The sequence below is a fragment of the Notechis scutatus genome, chromosome 2 (assembly GCF_049901735.1).
Source record: "Notechis scutatus isolate UNSWTSFEM ecotype Mainland chromosome 2, rNotScu1.2, whole genome shotgun sequence".
NCBI classification, from domain to species: domain Eukaryota; kingdom Metazoa; phylum Chordata; class Lepidosauria; order Squamata; family Elapidae; genus Notechis; species Notechis scutatus.
Window position 1 is genome coordinate 103880379 of NC_142010.1, and position 20351 is coordinate 103900729.

General features: G+C 39.1%; 2 protein-coding genes across 2 annotated transcripts in view; one reads left to right on the forward strand and one right to left on the reverse strand.

Annotated features, from left to right (window-relative positions):
- The window catches only part of LOC113418225 (testis-expressed protein 47-like), a 47381-nt gene extending 44615 nt beyond the window's left edge, over positions 1–2766 (forward strand). Inside the window, exon 7 of the mRNA XM_087955669.1 lies at positions 2106–2766. Coding sequence (XP_087811795.1) covers positions 2106–2188 — 83 coding nt within the window. The 3' untranslated portion in view covers positions 2189–2766. The remainder of the gene's footprint in view (positions 1–2105) is intronic.
- ARHGAP44 (Rho GTPase activating protein 44) overlaps positions 1–20351 on the reverse strand; it is a 109562-nt gene that overhangs the window by 13089 nt on the left and 76122 nt on the right. The window contains exons 6-18 of the mRNA XM_087955672.1: positions 19773–19849; positions 18213–18330; positions 17817–17885; positions 17602–17683; positions 16500–16627; positions 16129–16240; positions 14921–15002; positions 14522–14602; positions 8523–8636; positions 8060–8151; positions 6801–6981; positions 2752–2769; positions 1398–1619 (exon numbers count right to left, since the gene is read on the reverse strand). Of these exons, the coding sequence (XP_087811798.1) occupies positions 1398–1619; positions 2752–2769; positions 6801–6981; positions 8060–8151; positions 8523–8636; positions 14522–14602; positions 14921–15002; positions 16129–16240; positions 16500–16627; positions 17602–17683; positions 17817–17885; positions 18213–18330; positions 19773–19849 (1376 nt within the window). The remainder of the gene's footprint in view (positions 1–1397; positions 1620–2751; positions 2770–6800; positions 6982–8059; positions 8152–8522; positions 8637–14521; positions 14603–14920; positions 15003–16128; positions 16241–16499; positions 16628–17601; positions 17684–17816; positions 17886–18212; positions 18331–19772; positions 19850–20351) is intronic.

Genomic DNA, 20351 nt, shown 5'->3' on the forward strand with positions numbered 1-20351 from the left:
GAATTTAACCTCACATGACTGCATCAGAACAAAAATCAGATTGGGCAAAGGGATCAAAGTGTTAGAAATGATGCCTTATCAGAAAGAACAAGCCTTGCAAAAATGCAACTGCAAACTGATGGCAATTGGAGGGGGGAATCAGAAAATGGGGATCAAATGGAAAGATAAAGATGCCTCTTTCCCCCCATATGCAGAATTTTTACTTATCAAGGAGTTCAATTCAAATTTCATGCAAGACTCGTCCTGTGGTTTGAGGCTACCTACCTGTTTCAATGTTTCATCACTATTATTTCTAAAGGGTTCATCCCAGAGGTAGTATTCAGCAGGTTCTGATCAGTTCTGGGGAACCGGTAGCAGAAATTTTGAGTAGTTCAGAGAACCAGCAAATACTACCTCTGACTGGAGATTTTACAGTAGCCTTCCCCTGCCACGCCCACCAAGCCACGCCCACAGAACCGGTAGTAAAAAAAATTGAATCCCACCACTGGTTCATCCCAATGTGCTCCCCAATCACTGGTTCTAATGTTCAAAATGACATGCAGGACATTAAAAATCTAATTCCACACTTTCAGGTAAGGAACTCATCTATGTAGTCCAAAATCATAGGCATGATTCTGACAGAAAATTCTACTCTCTCAATATATCACAATGGCAAATGGAAGACATTTCACGTGACATTATTGTTACAAAACTGATCCTATACCACAAAATAACTTGTACTTTAAACTACTGATTTAACATCCAGAGATAAAATTTAAAAAAAGGAAGGAAGGAAGGAAGGAAGGAAGGAAGGAAGGAAGGAAGGAAGTGGAGGACAGCATTAAAATGGCATCTCATCTAGTTTAATTTTGCTCAGCTGTCCAGCACTGAAAAGAATACACTGAAGTTCACAGAAAGTCCTTCAACGGTTCAAGGATAATTGAGGGCCTAAATATTGCTTTGATCAAGGAAACATCATGATGGAAACCAAAAGGATTAATAGTAAAACATAAAAAATGAATAAGGTACTATTATATAATATTAATGTATTAACCAATGGGGTATTCCTTCTTCCCCAGAAGGTGGAGAAGGAAATAATAGGGACTGTTGATTCCCATTAATTTGAGAGGGAAAGGTTTAGAAGAAAACTGTTCTGTTTTACATGATGGGTGCCAATTGCCCTTGCCATCAACTCTCTGTGGAGAATTAAGGTTTTTGCTCTTGTGCACTGAAGGTACCGTTATTTTGTGCCTGAATTCCCTTCTCTCGCTCTCTTTCCTCCCCCATCCCCACTTGCTCACAGACAAAGTGAAAGCTGAAGCATAACAAAGGAAGGTCAATGCAGGCATGGGAGTGGCAGATGTGCTCATGGACCACAGAACGCTGTGATAGCAATTGGTGTTGCTTCTAGTACTTACCTTGCTCGCTCAGCCCCTGGTGGGAACCCGAAGCTAGTTGGAGTAGGGGAGGGAGTAGCTGAAATGTCAAGAGATTGCTCAGGAATTGGTGACTGAGGAGTAGCTGCAAGTTCACAAGGTGGAGCAGGGGGCTGCATGGCAGGAGGGGTGGAGGATGCCTTACGAACTATGGAGGGGCCTCTGCGAGCCACCCAAGAGGTGTCCATCACCCGGACGCCCATGCTAGTGGGGGGAACACAGAGATACACCCTTACCATCTTGAAAGCAGTAAAGTATAAAACACGTACACACACGCGGATGCACACACACACACACACGCACACACACACACACACACACACCAGTAGAAAGAAGAGGAACCCATCTGGGTGCACCTAGGCCTGTAATCCTGAACAGACTCCCTTTCCGTGCGGTGCTATGTACAGACAGGATGAGAGGGAGCTGAAAACATGGAATGCAGACATCATTTAGCCAGGGAGAAACCCATTGCTTTGAAATTCCACGAAGTAGTCCCTCAGTGTTAAAGAAAACATAAAAAAAGGCATGCCTTTTTATGAAACTCCCTTCCGAGGCCTCAAAACATCCTGGTTTTGGCTACCTCCAATCTTTTGATATAGAGAGAAAGGAGCCGTTTGGCCATGTACTGTTCATAAATATTCTTTAAGCCAAGAAACTTAATGCCACTTTTGTCTGTCTGTTTGTTTTCAGGGCATTGCTTGGTGAGGTTAAAAATTCAGGGAAACCCTTGCAATCACTTGCATGAGAAACTTCAAAAAGCAATGATCTTTTAAGGATAACAACATTTTACAGCTACAGAGGGTTTCCCAGAGTAACAGCAAGGAGCCTGTGAATGAAGAAAAGCCGCAACTCTGAGAATAAAATTCTGACCAAATGTAAACTTTGGGGAAACAATTTTTTCTAATAATGTGCAGCTGCCCATACATTCCAAAGAGAAAGGAAGATGTCTTTTCCAGTGGAAATTAATGGCATTGCAGGAAAACTGAAAGGGCCAAGGCTCAGTGACTGGAGCACATGCTTTGCAGGCATGAAGGCCCTGGGTTCAGTTCCCATCGCCATTTTATATATCCTTGGCAGCAGGGACGGGAATGGGAAAGGCCTCTGTTGTATGATCTTATGGTGCCTTTGCCTCTAATGTGAAGTAGCTCTGTATGTCCAAACATTTGCTCCATTCCGATTGCAGGGAACTAGATGCTGGCTTTTATGCTGCTTTGCCATGACTCTCAGTCGGGCAAAAGAGGGCTTGGTCTACCAAGGCCCTGGGTGCTCTGAACAGGCTGGGTTTGAATACTGAAAAAAAAGGCATGGTCCAAAGGCTACCCAGAAAATACTGTACCTTTGGATTTTCCTAAGGCTGCATGGACAAAAACACACAGACATTAGTGTAACACAAACTAAGGCCAAATGGTTCTTCTCCTGCATCAGCGGTGGCTATCTATGGGTGTGGGGGAGTGGTAAGCCAGCGAAGGTAAGAGGACAGCTTGAGAAAAGCCTGGGAATCAAGTCCCTCCAGCTGCAGAGTCTTATTACAGAGGAAGCAGGGTGTTTAATGGAAAGAAGAACCAGAGAAAATGGAAGGATTCTGGGAAAACAATGAGCCCCCCCTTCCCCGCTCCAATTCTCCCTCAGAATGTTAAGAGAAGCAGAATCGAGCAGATTACAAGGATCATATCCTTGCTGGGTCTTGTGAGGATAGGGAGCCAGAGGATCTATAGGATGGATGAATACATGAATGAAATGGAGATGTGTCACAATTCCTGTGTGGTTCTTCTCTCTGGATCAAAGAAGTTAGATTTTGTTCTTGGCAGCTAACGTCGGATGTAAGGACAATACTGGGAAGCTATTTGTGCACATGGAAAACTTTAAGAATCAGCCTATCGTCTTTCTCTCTCTCTCTCTCAAGCTAATTTGTACTCTGCTTGTTTGGGTTCCTCCCATCACAATCCTCTTGGGACATCTGGGAAATGCTTTGAATATAATTTCTCCCATATTTGTATAGTCAAGGATAGAATATAGTTCTGTGACAGGGTATTATGTCATGAAAAAGTTAAAAACATATATTAGTATTTCTGCCCATGCCTCACTAGTTTTACTTAATATATAAAAACTAGTTTTACTTAATATATAAAAACAATACCCAATAGCTAGAAGCAGGATAAGAACAATACATGACAATTCTCAACTGTTTAATGCAAATTTCACAGATGTCCCAAATACAATCTTACAGGGCTCCGAGGTTGACAAATTTTGACCTGAAGCATCTGTGTGCAGCCTCTCATCAGATGGAGTGGCACAGAAAAGGCGAAAGCACAGAGAAAGAGTATCATGTACTTCAAATAAATTCCTCCTAACTTTGTCTCTGGTTCTCAAAGGATTTCTCTCAGAGATTTGTGACTCTTCATTAAAAAAGGAAAGTCCCCAGTTCCCACTTTAACGAACCTCTATTAGGAAACAGATTATGCACTGTTCAAACCCATTCCCTTTTCATAAAAAATTGATGTTTCTTTTAGCCACTGAAGGCCAAAGAATGTGTCCAAGACTTGGGGTAGATTAGTTGACGATAAACTGGCCTGGACATTTTTGGCTAATGATGGGAAGAGCTTATATGTGGGATATTAGCTATCCATGTTTGCTAGTTGACTATTTTATCATTCAGTGTGATGTGCAAATGTAATTGGTAACATATACATATAACACATTCTTCTCTTGATGATTCCTCAAAATCAATTTAAGTCACAGAAGAAGTTATTAAGGCTCAGGCCTAGCTTTCCAAAGGCAATATGTGGAAGGCTGCTTAGAGTCACTCCTACGCATCCTGTCTGACAATGTTTCTCACAGTAATGAGAGCTAATACATACAGTAGCTGGTGCACAAATCTGGCAGTCAATGTGATCCTATCTAGGAGAGGCACAGTTGCTGCTATTAAGTAAAAGAGATGATGGCAGTGAAGAGGGTTAATGTTGGGTTTACTTTCTACAATCTCAGTGAATCAATTAATTGATTTTTCGTTGGTTAGTAGACTGCTCAAGAAATCAGATATTTCAAACTAAGCATCATGCTCAATGGCCTACTTACTGAGTTGGCAAAGCATTTTGAGGGCTAAGCAACACAGATTTACTTCAAATTAGAGAGCCTAGTTTGTCCAAACAGAGATCATTCTGCAGATCCACAGAGTTGGGAGATCAATTTCAATTACTTACAATTACTTCCTGCTATCAGATTCAGCTCAGGCTGTTAGATTATATAGGAAGGAGCTCTTTGTTATTCCATATTTCAGAGATATCGATGGCATGGTAGTTTTAGAAAATTATTTTAAAAATGCAAAACTTTTTCAAAGAGCCTTTAAGTTAAGATCACCTTTGCCTCTTAGTGTTTCTTCTACTTTGATTTTTTTGTTACTTAGTTATTAAAGGTTTTGTTATTGGACTGTGCATTGTTTTAATCCTGTTGCTTTTATTAGGACCACCAAGAGTCACAAGATTGTGATAGATTAAAAGAATGAATGAATGAATGAATGAATGAGAAGTATACAAGATGGATAAGAATTATTATGCCATCTTTATTAATAAGAGCAAGCAATTAACTGAACAGGAATGTTAATGATTCTTTATGCAATGGAGAGATGCTAACCAAAAGAGGTGGGTACAATTTTTTTTGAAGAAGACCTTCCTGGATGCTGAGTAAATAGTACTCAGTAGTGATCATTCCTTTGTAAATAGATATACGTGACAATTTGTGCACGGTTCTGAGATTCCTTGGAAAGAATGAGTGATGTATATCCATTATGGTATGGTATGATATGACTACATTATTCAAGTTGAGTTCCACTCCTGTAGTAGGATTAAAGTGGCTTGCCATTACCTCCTTCTGAGATTTTTTAAAAATCTCAGTCTTGCCTATGGTCTTGGCATTTGTTACTTAATGTTACTATCAGTAGTAGCAGTAACAGTAGTAACAAAGGCCAGTCTGCTTAGCTTCTGAGTCCAGACAAAGTCATCCATGTGCTAGCACATTCTAAGGCAACAACAAATGATGATAATTTGTTTTGTTTTAAGAGTGAAGCCAGTTACCAATCTCCTAGAATATGGAAATGTTTGCTATATTTGTTGATCTTTGTACAAATGCATGTCACTGTTAGACAATGAATGTTCATCAATATCCATAGGTTAAACTGGATAGTTGCTGCATAGGGAACCAAAAAACCTTTCCATTCTTGTTAACAAGCCTGGATAGCATAAGTCTCCAGAACTATTGCTGCCTCCCAGCACTATGGTGCATTCACATGCCAAGCTAAAACATGATTACAATAAGTTTATGCTACCATGATCTAATAAAATAGTATAATTTCTGAATGCAGGGTACAGATGCTCAAGCCAAAGACATTTGATGTCCTCTTGCATTTCTTATGGCAGTAGGAAACACATGATAAGAATTAAGCATCCTTGGCTAAATTGTCATAGAACAAGGGGATGGTGAAAACAGGATCTTATAAGTATCACAGTGACCAGGCTTACTTCTTCATCAATGCTTGTACTAGTCTTTTACTACTAATTAATCTTGATGGTAACATAAGAAAGGTAGTTGATGATGGTAAACTATCAATCATGGAAGAAATTGCTTTGGGAATCTCCTAGCACAGGGGTGTCAACTTGGTGGCCCGCAGGCCAATGCGTCATGCATAGGCCATGTCCACTCTGGCTCTGCAAAGGCAAAAAACATCATAGTACATCACATGACGTGATCGAGTTTGACACCCGTGTCAAAAAACCTTTCCAGAACTTCCCTCAATCCTCTAGGATAGAGATAAGAAGACAAGATTGTGATCAGATGCATAATTAATTTAGTTCTTAGTTCACTCACTGTGAATCTCATTGTACACATGTTGTACTCTGACAATAAAGATAATAATAACTAACAGACAGATAGCACAACTTTCCTCTGGAAAAGTTGGCCAACTCAGGATGACTTTCTATATGTCATATAGACATATAGGATGTCTCTCTATATGTTAGAGTAAGCACAATTGGCACATAATGTTTGGCCACATAGATCACTGTCCTGGCTTCTGCCAACTTACCGAAACTTTCTCATCTCACTTGTCCAATAGAACAAATATCACAAGCAGAGGCCAGGACTACCCAGGTAGTTAGGCAGGCAAAATAGCATATTACCTTTCAACAGGCCACAAGTCTCATGCCTGGGGATGGAAGAGGCACTTAAGAGCAGGGTGAGATGTTATGATAAGGAGATGAGGCACCTGCATTCCTTGAAAACATAGCCAATATTTCACCTAGGAAGTAGCACTCTGAGCCAACATAGCTTCTTCTAGCTTGCACCCCAGATTGTCCCCATACTCCTTTCACAACAAAGCAAAAGAGTTCCTACCCATCCTTCTTGTAGAACTCAAGCATCATGTTGTCCGTGGCCACACTGAGTGGTCGTCGGGTCTGATCTGAGTGCTTGTGGTCGGAGTGGTCCATATCAGGTGATGGCATAGAATTGTAGTTTGCATTGTGGTTCACATGCACAGGGCTTCCATAGTTCCCAGTCAAGTTGAATTCAATGTCTAATTTGGACAGAGAGCAAAATAGTCATGCACTGCAGGTGTTGCAAACAAAGGCCTAGCATGGACTAGCTTCTATTTCAGAGAAGAATCTCATCCCAGTAGGAAAGAGTCTCTCTCACACACATACACATACTACCACCACATATGGGAAGGCAAACTAGCAAATTAATATGGGACTTATCAGGTGATAGTACTTTTCAAAAATTAAACACATAGAGAAGGCATAAAACTACATTATCTTGGATTCCCAGCAGCTGGTTTCACAATTCTTATTTTTGTATTACAGCCTTAGACACTGTGGCCTAATTGTTAGAGAGGTAGTGGTCATCTAGGAAAGAACAGTAGGTAGTAATTGAGAAAGAGCTGCACAAGCAGCTGAAGCGATATCTAACTCTCACTACTAGCCTATCATCTGCACCTCTATAACTGTCTGGTTTGGTTCTGTAACCCAACAAGACAGACACAGACTTCAGAGGATAATTAGGATTGAAGAAAAAACAATTACTACCAACCTGCCTTCAATCAAGGACTGTATACTGAATGAGTCAAAAAGAGGGCTGTGAAAATATTTACAGACCCCTCACATCACGGAAATAAACTGCTTCAACGTCTACCCTCAAAACGACACTATAGAGTACTGCACACCTAGACACAAGGACAGTTTTTCCCTGAATGCCATCACTCTGCTAAACAAATAATTCCCTCAACACTGTTCAACTATTTACAAAGTCTGCACTACTATTACTATAAATCTTCCCATCACTCATCATCCATCCCCTCCCGCTTGTGACTGTATGACTGTAACTTTGTCGCTTGTATCCTTACGATTTATATTGACTGTTTCCTAGTATGCTTTGATTGCTGATTGTACCCTATGACTATCATTAAGTTTTGTACCTTATGATTCTTGACGAATGTATCTTTTCTTTTATGTACACTGAGAGCATTTGCACCAAGACAAAGTCCTTGTGTGTCCAATCACACTTGGCCAATAAAGTATTCTATTCTAGCCCTGGTGTGGTCTGGCTCTGGTTGACAGAGGCATCCAAAAAGAGTAGATGGAAGAAAAGTTTCCTACCTCCAGGAAAAAACCAATCGGCATGCTGGATAAGGGGTTCAATAATTGCAACTATCTGTAGAGAGACTGTTGCCATCATCTCTGTGATGTTTCTGAAATGAAGGAAGAGATCCACAAGGACAAAGTCATGAGAATAGTGAGGTCAAATTCTTTTGAGCACCACAGTGAACTAAATGACAGAACTGAAAGACTGGAACAACTTGAAAATCTGCTGCTTCTAATTTCAAATTAGCCTGCTTTGCATCCCGCTTCTACTGCACTCTTTGCCTTGTGCCATGTCCCATTCCCTAAAACAAATGTTAGGCATATTAAACCATTAAGATACAGCAATTTGATCAAAGTATTCCTGTTAAAATCAACATCTGCAAAGTATAGCAAATAAAATATTGTCCCAGAGTTCACATGCTTAAGTTATAATACGTAGCATTTTAAAATAGCAAAGCCCGAGACTTCAACCTCTTACCCTTCTGTCTGAGGCCAGAGGAGATTTGGCCCCAGCACAATGGCTATGTTGCTTGGTGTCATTTTGTTTGCATCTTGGTACTCGGTTAAATTTGCAAGGAATTTGATCAGGTACCTGCAGTGAGACGAAATCAAGTTAAAAATTGAAGTGAAAAAAAATATAGGTGCGAGGATAAAAATCCATGAGCTCAGTCTCGTTAATTTTATTTGCTAAAATGCCACCAACCAAATTCTTTAGCTAAGTACATGAGATAAAAAAAGGAATAGATAACTCAAATATCACATCCATTTTCAGAAAAGGGACCAAGATATTCCTCTATACTGGAACACCCTCTTCTGCAAGAGGGAACAATGAAGAAAATGACAACATCTCGATCTGAGAACCATTTAAAAACTGAAATGATGAAGGTCCTTAGGAAATGTAAAATTCCTAGAAATTTATGTATTTATCCCTCAATAATATTTGAAGTAACCCATCGGAATTTAAAGTAACATTGATACAAATTGTTAGTATTCTGGACCAGGTCCAAGTTTTAACACTTGGCAATTATCTTAGATAACTTGGCACTTGGAAGCACCTGTTATGGCTCTATAGAAAGCTGACAGAATCTTTTAATATATTGTATAAGGTAAAGGTGGACCAAACAGTGGCACTCCCCTGGGTCTTCAAAGAAGCATGGATAATTTAAGCCTTTTACTTTTCTATTGCTTTGGAAAACAATCCCTAGTACTTATATTGATTAACTTGTTAGATTGTATACTTATTATTTGTGTCTTCATTTATTGTGGGAAAACATTAAAATGCCCCTCCCCCAATTGGTCAGATGTTCACTTTTACAAAAGGATGTCAAAGTTTTCAGTTATGACTACATCATCCACATAATTGAATTTTTCTTTCGGATAATTTTAGGGCAGGGATATTGAGGAAGTGGACAGATCTTACTAGAGTGTGACCCCATCTTCTCACATTGCTTATGTATCAAAAGAAGGAGGCATCTATCAAGTTACTCAAAACTGCCTTTCTGTGCTTCTTACTGAGTCAAATACTATTTGAAAATCAACAAACATTGACTATAACTTTGAATGTGACTGTTGGATGTATTTTTCAGCAAGGAATTATAATCCCAGGAAGTGATTAAATTGTTGATCTATCCACCTGGAAGCCTACTTATTTGGGTTCAATGATGTCCTTCTCAATAACTCACAATTACATATCATATCAGCTTTCCACATTCAAAATATTTCCTATTATAGTGGGGTTAAATGCAAGATGGACTCTACAAGATTCTTCAGACTGTAGCAGAACAAAATGGCTGCTGATCTACAAGGAGGAAATAGATACTTCTGTTATCCTTCTATCTTATGTCAGATTTAATTCAGATGGATCCTATGTTTACCCCCACATTTGGATAAAAAGGTCAACGTTTTCTGATAGTGTACAAGTTGTTCCTATACTAGTTAAGGCCCCTACCTGAGAGCTATTTAATTAAAATGAGGATCTCTCAAGGGAAGGGTTGTGCTAATAAGTGAAGGAAGTGTTGTGTTTCTACTATGAGTGTGTTATTTTGAGATGCTAGAACAATCTTGTAAACTGAAGCTTACTTTTCCTGCTTAGTGCTGGTAGTGGGGCATTCTTGAAGGGTAGGCCATGAGGACAGTTCTCCTATTTCTCCAGACTCCATGTTTATGGCCTCTGACAGCAGAGTGAATTCTTCTACAACTAGGTTAATACTAGAGCACTTCCTCTCAATGAGTGGGAGCATCTCACATATTAAAGCTATTCTTGATGATGATTCAGGTGCAGAAGCTGGCTTGTTTAGCCCAGGGGAAATATCCCCTTCATATACAAGTAAAATAATGTTAAATGAATTAGCAGCTGAAAATGCTGTTCGCAACCTTGATCTAATGTCCTCAATATTTTCTACTATATGTCCCTGCTCTTCCTAGAAAAGCAGTTTAGGGTATTGGAGTGGCTCACTTTTTTTTCTTGCAGTCTTGAGCAGTCATCTGAAGATTCATTACATAGGACAGGGTTACCATGAGGGCATTATCGTTCTCTCTTGCTTCTGGTTGGGACACTTCCCAAAGCTTAGCAGAGGTTATGTACAACTATCTTGAAATAGTCTTGTGGCAACTTACCAAAGTTCTTACTAAACTTTAAGTTGAGGCAAAACTGATTGTTCAAAAGTCGGCACTAATGTCTTATGACCAGGGTGGCTAGGAAGCCATGTTATATCTCTTATTTCGTTTGGACTCATTCTGTATTTGAGAAGCTGGGAGAGAGATTTCACTATAGCCTATTTTGTGTTTCATCGCTTATTAATATGAATCATGGCAACATACTGCATTATTTTTTTAAATTGTTTCACCTTCACATATGTTTCACTTTGTCCTTTCATGCTAAAGTTTGTATTCTGCTTGTTTTGCTGTCTAGAGATGAGATGTGGCACAGATAGTCCTTGCTTAGTCACAATTTAAAGTTACAGTGGAACTCCCCAAGGGTACTTACGACTTGGTTCCAAAATTCCAACAGTAGCACTTCCCTGAGGTCACATGACCACATTTTGTATGCTTGACAGCTAGCTGGTTGCAGCATTCTATGACTTATGATGCCTGTTTTTTGGCCAGAAACTGGATATTTTTGCCCAATTTCTGGCAAAAAATGCCTATAGGAATGCATTGACTCACTTAACAATTGTGGCATTCACTTAACAATTGCTGCAAAAATGTTCATAAAATTGGGTTGGTCATGAAGGTAACTCAACTTACAACCAGCATGACTTAGGACAGAAATTCCAGGCTCTGTTATGGTGAGACTACCTGTACTGTTATCTATATGAGGACTTCCTTTTGTATTACACTCCATATTAGCTGTTATGTCAGCTGCTTCAGACTTTAAAGTTTTTTTTTCTATTAAAGATTTTAATTCATCTAACTTTCTTGTTGGCATCAGACGGCAGTTCGAAAATAGATATAATTGTGTGGGCAGTAAGCAAACAGGTTTTTTTGAAACCAGGGACAAATCTGTACTACTTCCTAACAGGTTGTCAGTTGCGTCAGTTATTTCACTCTCAAGCTTGTGATCCAGATTCTTCTCTTTCACTTCTCTCTCCCACAGTTTCATCATTGGATTTAATGGGTTGAGAGAATAATCATTGGATTTAATGGGTTGAGACAGGAGGAAGAGCTGCAGCCTAGAGAGTGGTCTGACATGAGAGAGTCCAAAGAAGGAATGGAGATGGTGAAAGCAGAAGGGACCCTCCCAAGTTATTTGGAAAATAAAGGCAAGGGAGAGGGGAAATGCTTTCAGAGTTACAAGATACACTTTATGTAACTTACAATAAAGGGAATCTTAGTATTCATGATTTTGGTCCTGTCTGGACTACATTGAAGGGCTGAGGTTGGATGATAGTAACTTATCAGATTCCCAATCTAATAAGATATAATCTTTATTAACTATGGGTACAAGGGACAAAGAGGATTCAGTTGTCATCCCTATTCTAAAATTCAGCTGCTTGTGAGTTGTTTTCTCAAGTGTTGTGTTCCTCCTGCAGCTTCCATACTTTGTAATGTTGCTGTAATTATGCTTGTCAATTACAATTGATTTTGCTTCTTATATAATTTAGGCTCAATATTGAGTTTTGAAGTTTAGGTACCTTCAATCAACAGTATGCTAACTGAGTAAATAAAATGAAGATGCAAAAATAAAATAAAAATGAAGTAAAATTGAATACATAACTGATATGTCAGTTATTAGAAATAGGGAAGTCATGAACAGCTCACCTAGCATTCTGCTTAGTAAAATATGCTTCTTCTGTTTGAATAAAAAATGAATGACACTTCTTATCCTCTTGGAACCTTGATAGGAATAAGGATACCTTCTTCCATAAATAAAAGATAGAACTGGAATCAGATCTGATGAAATAATAGCACCTTGGTATATTGGTCCTCTATCTTTTGAAAAAATTGGATGAACCTCAAAATCAAGAGCATGTGCAACCTAACCATTCACTCTACAAATGGAGACATTTTGAAGGAAAGCTAGAGACATGGTCTCCAACCTGAGTAATATTGAATATGTATTATGATCAAATTTAGAGAGACAAACACAATGCGATGATTGAGGTGGATCCCAAGGTTTAATGATATTGGATAAAATCTAAGGCCTCCAGCAAATCTGGATCTATCTGATTAAGACCACAACTGTTCTTTGGTCAAGGGCTATATTAGGCTGGAGAGTTGCTTCAAAGAAGCATTTTGGAAGAGTAAAGAGTCATAAGGATGTTTACAAATGATGTTTGTTACATGATTTCTCAAATACATGGTTAGGTGGCAGAATTTGAGAAGAGGATGGAATAGAAAACCAATAGATGTAATGGTCCTTGACTGTATCTTGAATCGTTCATGGGAAACTTCCTCAATGCTAGTAATGAGCTGAACATCCTGTTGGCCTTAGAGAATTCAGTGGAGGCCATTGTCCATTCAATCTATTCAATTGATCTCTTGAAAAGATGAAGGAGCTACCATACATGGATTGGTGTGGAAGAGAAAACTATAATGCTTTTAGAGTTTGCTGATCTTAATGTGACTCATAAAGGGAAAAAAAAGAATTGTGTGATTTCATTTAGTAAAAACACTGTGTTGTTTATGATTGTCTAGTGAATAACTTTACAAGGTCAAATAAATACACTTAATGCATGCCTAAGTTTGCTGGCATTTTCAGAACAGTCTCTTATAGCCATATGGCTGAACATCTGCAGAGCCAGAATGAGGTGTCCTGATGAACAGCTCTAAAGAACTGTGAAGAAGAGTTGAGATGATTAAAGAAAATAAGAAAAAAAGAACACAAATAAAACAGAAGGATGATCGGTTCCAGGTTGGATGTGCCAATTGAGTGATAGTTGAAAACAAGACACACGGATTCAGTGGAAGCCACATGTGGTAAAAAGGCTCCTACCAAACCATTCTGGAAAATCTACAAGATTCAAAATGGGGTTTGGCATAGGTATATGGTTGTGACTCATATAGATCACAATGAAGAAATCTAACAACGCCCATACATTTACTTGTGGGTGCCAATTTCCTTTAATACAAGGAGTGATATGTTGCGCACCTTTTGTATTTGTGTGTGATCCACTTTCATGATGGCACTCCTCATGTAATGCCTTTCAAAAGGCTGTTAAAGTCAGTTTGTTTCATCGAGCTTTTGATAGGACCTAGGCTGCCACTAGAACTTTTCTTAGAATCCACTCCATGGTATTCGATTTTCTACTATGAAGTGCTGAGCACTTAGAAGTAGGACAATATGTAAATACTTGTATAAATAAACAAGCTAACCAAGCTGTTAAATCACAAGGCCTGTCAAACAAATGAATAAAGGGGCTTTAGTGAAAAGAATACAGAAAAGAGACTTGAGACACAGCAACCCTCACAACCATTGCAACCTTCTCTCTGAGGCTTCCTGTTCCACTTTCACTTCTTTCCCCCACTGCCTCCTAAGAAATGAGTCTGGCTGGCAATTGATTGAAAAGAGAGGGAGAGGTTAGTTCTTTATTAGAGATCAAAAGATATCAACTCTTGGGCCAACCTGGAAACCCTAGCCGGTTTGTAGGACAAACCATGTGAGAAAATATATATCTAGCACATGAGACAGATTACCATATAGTCGAACAAGTTAAAAATCTTAGTAGATACATTTGTGTAGTCTTTTATATTGATTTTTGAGCTATGTTTGATTTCTTTTCCTGGTCTGGAAAAAGTAATTCTGCTATGATGATAGTAAAATGGGAAGTGCATGGAACGAATGAAAAAACAAAAAACAAACAAACAAACAACATAATAAAGTTCTGCAAACTTCTGGATTGGCTATGCTGACCTCCTTAGTGTTCCTTTTTCTCTGACTCTAGCCAAGTATCATAAAGGGATTTTGAAGTAGAATACTTTCCCCCATGACTAGTAAAATCAATACAAAACCATATTCTTCAGTTTGCATACACCTGCCTTAGATTATTGTAGCTGGCCTTAGGCAATTTCTCAAGGGCATTCCATAGTGCTTGCAATCTCTTGTCTTGGTCCTGAATGCTAAAAAGAAAGAATAACTGAGATTAATTCAATAGCAAGGTAGGTGAGAGGGGTAGCAAATAAATCCAATAAACAAATAAAACTGAAAATAAACAATAAAATAACAAACAAAACACAACAAGGTCATTCTGATTAAACAAAAAAGTAGAATTTCAGGCTGTTTCCCCTGCATCTGTCTTTCACAAAAATCAATAGAGTTTATTCCTAAATAAATCTCTGCAGGGTTGCCATTTTATTCATATTCTAATTTGACGTGGGAGACAAAACTTTAGAAGACAGGGAAATCTGGCTATATGAAAAATTGTTTCAGGAACTCACTTAGAGGCTTTAATCCACTCTTCATAAAGTTCAAAGGTCATGAGTGGTTCTGGCAACTCTCGAAGATAGGACTTCAGTGCCCCTGTAGAAGAAACACAAAAATACAGAAAGAACTACTTCTTGTTTCAAATGTCCATCTTTTTCTATCCTTCCTTTGGCCTTGGGCTATACTAGCAGAAAAGAGTAAAATTTTGTAAATCGCCCAGAGAGCGTTGTACTATGGAATGATATATAACTCTAAGTCAGGGCTGCCAAACTTGCGGCCTGCGGGCCAGATGGGTCACGCGCTGGCCACGCCCATGCCTGGTTTAGCAAAGGGGAAAAAAAGTTGCAATACGTCACGCGATAACACCATGACAATGCTAGTTTCACACCCCTGCTCTAAGCGCTATTGCTATTAACAGGCTTAAGAGTATACCATTAAATAAATAGAATTCAAAAGAGGGAAAATGTTTTAAGGTCTTTGAATCAATCACATCATTTTCATTAGACATATGTTTTTAGGTGGATTATGAGAATAGATACAAGCAATCATTGACTTACAATCATTTGCTTAGTGACTGTCCAAAGTTACAAAGCCATCAAAAAAAAAAGTGACTTGCACTTATGTCCACTGCAGCATCCTCACAGTCACATGATCAAAATTTTAGTGCTTGGCAACCAGCATGTATTTACAATGGTTACAGCATGTGATTCCATTTGCGATCTTCCCAGCCAACTTCTGACAAGCAAAGTTCATGGGGAAGTTGGATTCGTTTGACTGGATGATTTACTTATTAACAACTGCAGTGTTTCGCTTAACAACCATGCCAAAATAGAGCAGGTTGTAAAATCAGACATAACTTACTTACCAATCATCTTGCTTAGCAACAAAAATTCTGACCTCAATTGTGGCTGTAAGCTGGGGACCATTGTAATATCTGGTCCAGTATTATAACTAGCAAATACAAGAATGCAGGCATACAAAAAGAAGGAGTTTGTTCTGTAACAAGGGAATGTATCAGTAGATAGGGAGAGAGCAACAGCTACCGTGTCTGGTAATTGTTGAAATTAGCATACATTGAGCAAGTCAGCCACTTCTCCATATCATAAACTGGCCAGCAGTGGTTGTCTTTGGTCTGCATTTCCCACAGGAAGTGCCTTCTCCGGTCCAAATTCTTGTCATTCATTATGAAGACCACCCGATATGCTAAAGAGTGATACCCTACCTGCAATGGCATGGGGGTCTGCTGAATATTCCTGAACATCCACAACACAGCAGTCTAATGCTGCTTTAAGCTTCTTTAATTTGGAAGCAGAGGGGGCCACTCGAAACAGACCCTGCAAACCAAAGAGAAGCAAAATAAAATCTGATGAGGTGCCAAACTCCATGAACACACACTTGGGGCCATATGGTATGGCTTCTCTGAAAACAAGAGAATGAATGTTTTCTCTCTAACCCCTTACCCAGATTTTTTAATTTTTTTTTTTAATGCAACTGATCTACCCCTCAAAACCCCCAGTGGATTCTAGCCAGCTTACAGAATCTCTAGCTATACATTGGACCTTGAAAGGAAGAAAGGAAGCAATCTGTACAGACCTCCTCCTGCATGCCACACTCAAGGAGCATCGTGACACAGGCCTCAATAGGGAAGGCAATCTCCCGGCCACTGACAGCGAGATGTTCCTCTAAGGGCTTCCCAAAGGACGGCTTTTCAATCCAAGCTTCTGTAGAAGGCGGTTAAAAAAAAAAAATATACGATCAAAACAGAACAGGTTCACTACACTTGAGCTACTCAGTGTCAGTCTTCCTTCCCCCGTAGCTCCTAACAACTGCATACAGAAGGATGATAACATCAGTAACTAACCATTCATTGTGCGTTTCATTTATAGGGCAGATCAAGATGAAGTGAAAATTTTCTGCAGTTATTTTTGCTCTTCTCCTATTTAGATCTAGATTCGGGCTTCTCAGAATTCATTTATATGTTTATATGTATTTACACTGTGGAGTCTTTGATGGTCTCTGCGCTTAGTTGTTTCTTGCAGATGTTCCGTGATCAAACTGGGTAAAATAATCAGGGCTAGATGAGTTTGCTCTCATTTCAAATACTAGTGGTTTGCCCTGTCATATACGGTCATTGTAGCATCCTTGTGTCACCTGACTGCAATTTGGGCCCTTCATGACTAGTGGGTGTCTCCAATGTCATGTGATTGCCATTTATGTGCTTCACAAGCAAATCAATGGAAAAGCTGGCAGCAAAATCACAGATTGTGGTTATGTGATGTCTTGCTTAATGACCAATGGTAATTCACAATCATAGCAAAAGTGAGATTGAAAGTGTCTGTCATGGTCATGAGATGTCTCCCTTAATGTCTATGTTGCTTAGTGGTCATTAGACTAAGACTATCTATCAATCCCATTGAGTCCTTGCATTTTAGAATAAGGTGGTAGAAATCGGTCTCAAATAATAATATATCATTTGGGGGTATTCTGGCTGGATAGTATTATTAACTGGATGTGATGATTATTCAGTCTCTAACTTGGTAAATAAGCCAGCAATAGCAGAGTTGGAAGTTTATGGATTTTATGCTTAGCAGAGAACTGAATCATCCTGAGAGAAAAGACAGGAGTCACGTTGCCTGAACAAATAGTCCATAATGTGTCTTGTACACAGTGGCAACCTGAGAAGCACCATACTTACCTTGCTGTGCTTTGATCTGAGGCAACACATTCTGCAAAAGTGCTAATGACTTTCTGTGGTATTCTGCTTGCACTTCTATTAACTGGGAGAAAAATAAAATGGGATGCAGGCTGTAAGAATACACGATCTGAAAGGCACCATGGTATTACAAAGAGGAGGGGAAGGAAGCCAAAGAGGGAAAAAAGATGATAAAAGCTAGGCTTTCTGGTACTTACTGTTTGAAAGTAGTTTGCATAGTCTATCTCTTTGGCCACAAAATTGTACATGTCAGCTGAGAGCTGATCCTGCAGGAAGCAGAAAAAAAAAAAGCACAGATTCAAACTCAAAACACCTGAAATGTTGCTAGATGTTTCCTTAGCTTTACAGAAAGTTAAAAATATATATATAAAAAGCAGGGCAATGCTAATCGTACTGCAATTTACAGTGCTGATATTCCTTTTATTTATCTGTTTGAGACAAATCAGCAAATACACAAAAATACCATTTCCTGACTGATTATGTGCCATCCCAGACACCAGATTTACATGTATAATAAAAGATGGATTTGCAGCTACTTTCTGGCCACCTCCTGGAAGTCAATTGACTAGAATGAAAAGGGGGAGGGGAGATACCCTGCAAATCTCCACTCTGTTTGCTGCCTCCTCCATCTCTTCCCTGAGAGCATCCGCTTTGGCACCCGAAGGCTGCAAGTTGCTTGACAAACCTGAAGACTTGGCTGACTGTTGCCATCTGTAGGAGAAAGCAAAGCAAAGTTGTTGGCTGTTCAGTGGGACATAGGACTTAGCATTGTTCTTTCCTGCCTTGCCAGAACAATATAAGATCATGTCATATGGAAGGGAACATACTCTAGCTTTCCCTCTGCCATAAGCACAAGCTAATTTTAAGAGTGAAGGCACTTTTGTTAGCATGAACTGATACCGACATTTTCAAATGCTCATCCCTCAGAGGGATTTTTTTTTACTCCACAGAAATGTCAGCTCAGTCTCTCAGTGATTTCAAATTTCTCCATTTTTAAGGCAATATCACAGCTCTTTCAGAAGAAGGCAAAAATAGCTGATTTTTGAGGAATACCAAGAAAGAAAAGCAATGTGTATATCTTCAGGCACATCTGTAGCTTGACTAAGGGCATAGTAACACTAGAAGGATTTTATTTATTTCCATCCAGTGAAAATCTCAGCCATGAATTCCACAGCTGAAAAGTATGAAAGACAGCAATGTTTTTGGCCTTGTCAGGGCAAGGCCTCTGGCTAATAAAGGATGTTGAAGCAACCATGTCTATCTCAATGCAAATCTGAACATTAATTTTTTCCTGGTCAGTAACGATTTAAAACCTATGGTAAAGAGAATGAAATTCTTCCTGTTCTCTTTTCTTTGGGACTTTGAAAGAAATCTTTCTGGATTAGAATAGCAGAGACAATGGAATTCTATAGATCACTATTTTAGTTGACCCAGATGGTGATTACAGAATTCAATTGTCTTTGCACTTTTCTAAGAATAGGAAGAGGAGATTGGGACCGATTACTGGAGACCACTTAATGACTCCATCTCTCTAGATGGAAAGAGATACCTTATTCAAGTTACCTTCATCCCACCCATGTAGGGTCCATATTGCTGCATTCTGATGATGTTCTGGAAACCCCTGAAAGCTTGATTATTTTCCCAAGTCTTGGGTAGGATGGCAAGAAGACTCAGTAACATTCTGTTTTATTTTATATTATTCTTCTTTTACTGGATGTGTATCTTTGTTCTTTCATTTTATTGTTCCAGCTTTTTTATAATGTAAAAAGATTCTGTGTCCAGAACCACTGTGAGTCGGGTGTTTTTCAATCTATGCAAATAAATACATCTTTGAGGAAGCTTCTCCCTCACCCCATTTTTTTAAATTGTAAAGCCAGCACTAAAGGATTTCCCCCTGTGCCACAATGGCCACTGCTGACCCAAACTGAAGGCTGATGGAGAGAGAGCACACATTTGTACAATCCTGATGTATAAATGACAGGAGACAGGTCAGTCTAGCATAAAATCCATCTGGGATAGATTTTCTTTTTCAATACTGAAAGCCGCCCTAAGGAAACTTGTTCTAAAAACTAGTCCAGCAATAAAAACAGACACATGAAGCAAACAAAAGACTTGGCATTGCAAAGGCAACTGAGAAAAAAAAAGTCTCTTACCTTGTCCTTGATGAATCCATGTCCAGAACTAATTTTGCTAAGTGCTTCCTCTGTTTTTGAATATTTGGGATTTCTACCTGTAGTAATATTTTTAGTTTAAAAAAAGAAGGGTTTAAAAAAAGAATAAGACTGCATTGCAAATTTTATGTACTGAACTTAAATGGCATCATAGTAAATGTGCAGGCCTAGCATTACAGCCAATGCCAGAACCATGGACAGCTCCTATCCTATGAGAACACTCACATGGCCGGCAAGAGAACTTGCCACCATCACCTTCTGAATAGCCACTGGGGTTTAAGGAACAAAGCTGGAAGGAAAAGAAGCCTCCACCTAGAACAGTTTTACAATGTGGTATTTTCCACATGTGTGGCATTCTGGTAATCATAAAACACAAGTAGGTGACTATATATCCTGAAAACTCTCAGAACCCTTTGCTTAAAACATCCTAAGAGCACAAGGAAAGATGTGTGGGGGCACAGAAGAGACACTTGTAGCTCTGCAATTCCTGTCCCACAGTACTAGTCACAGAGAAAAGTTAATAGAATTTCACATACATATGTATATATGAATGAAAGAAAC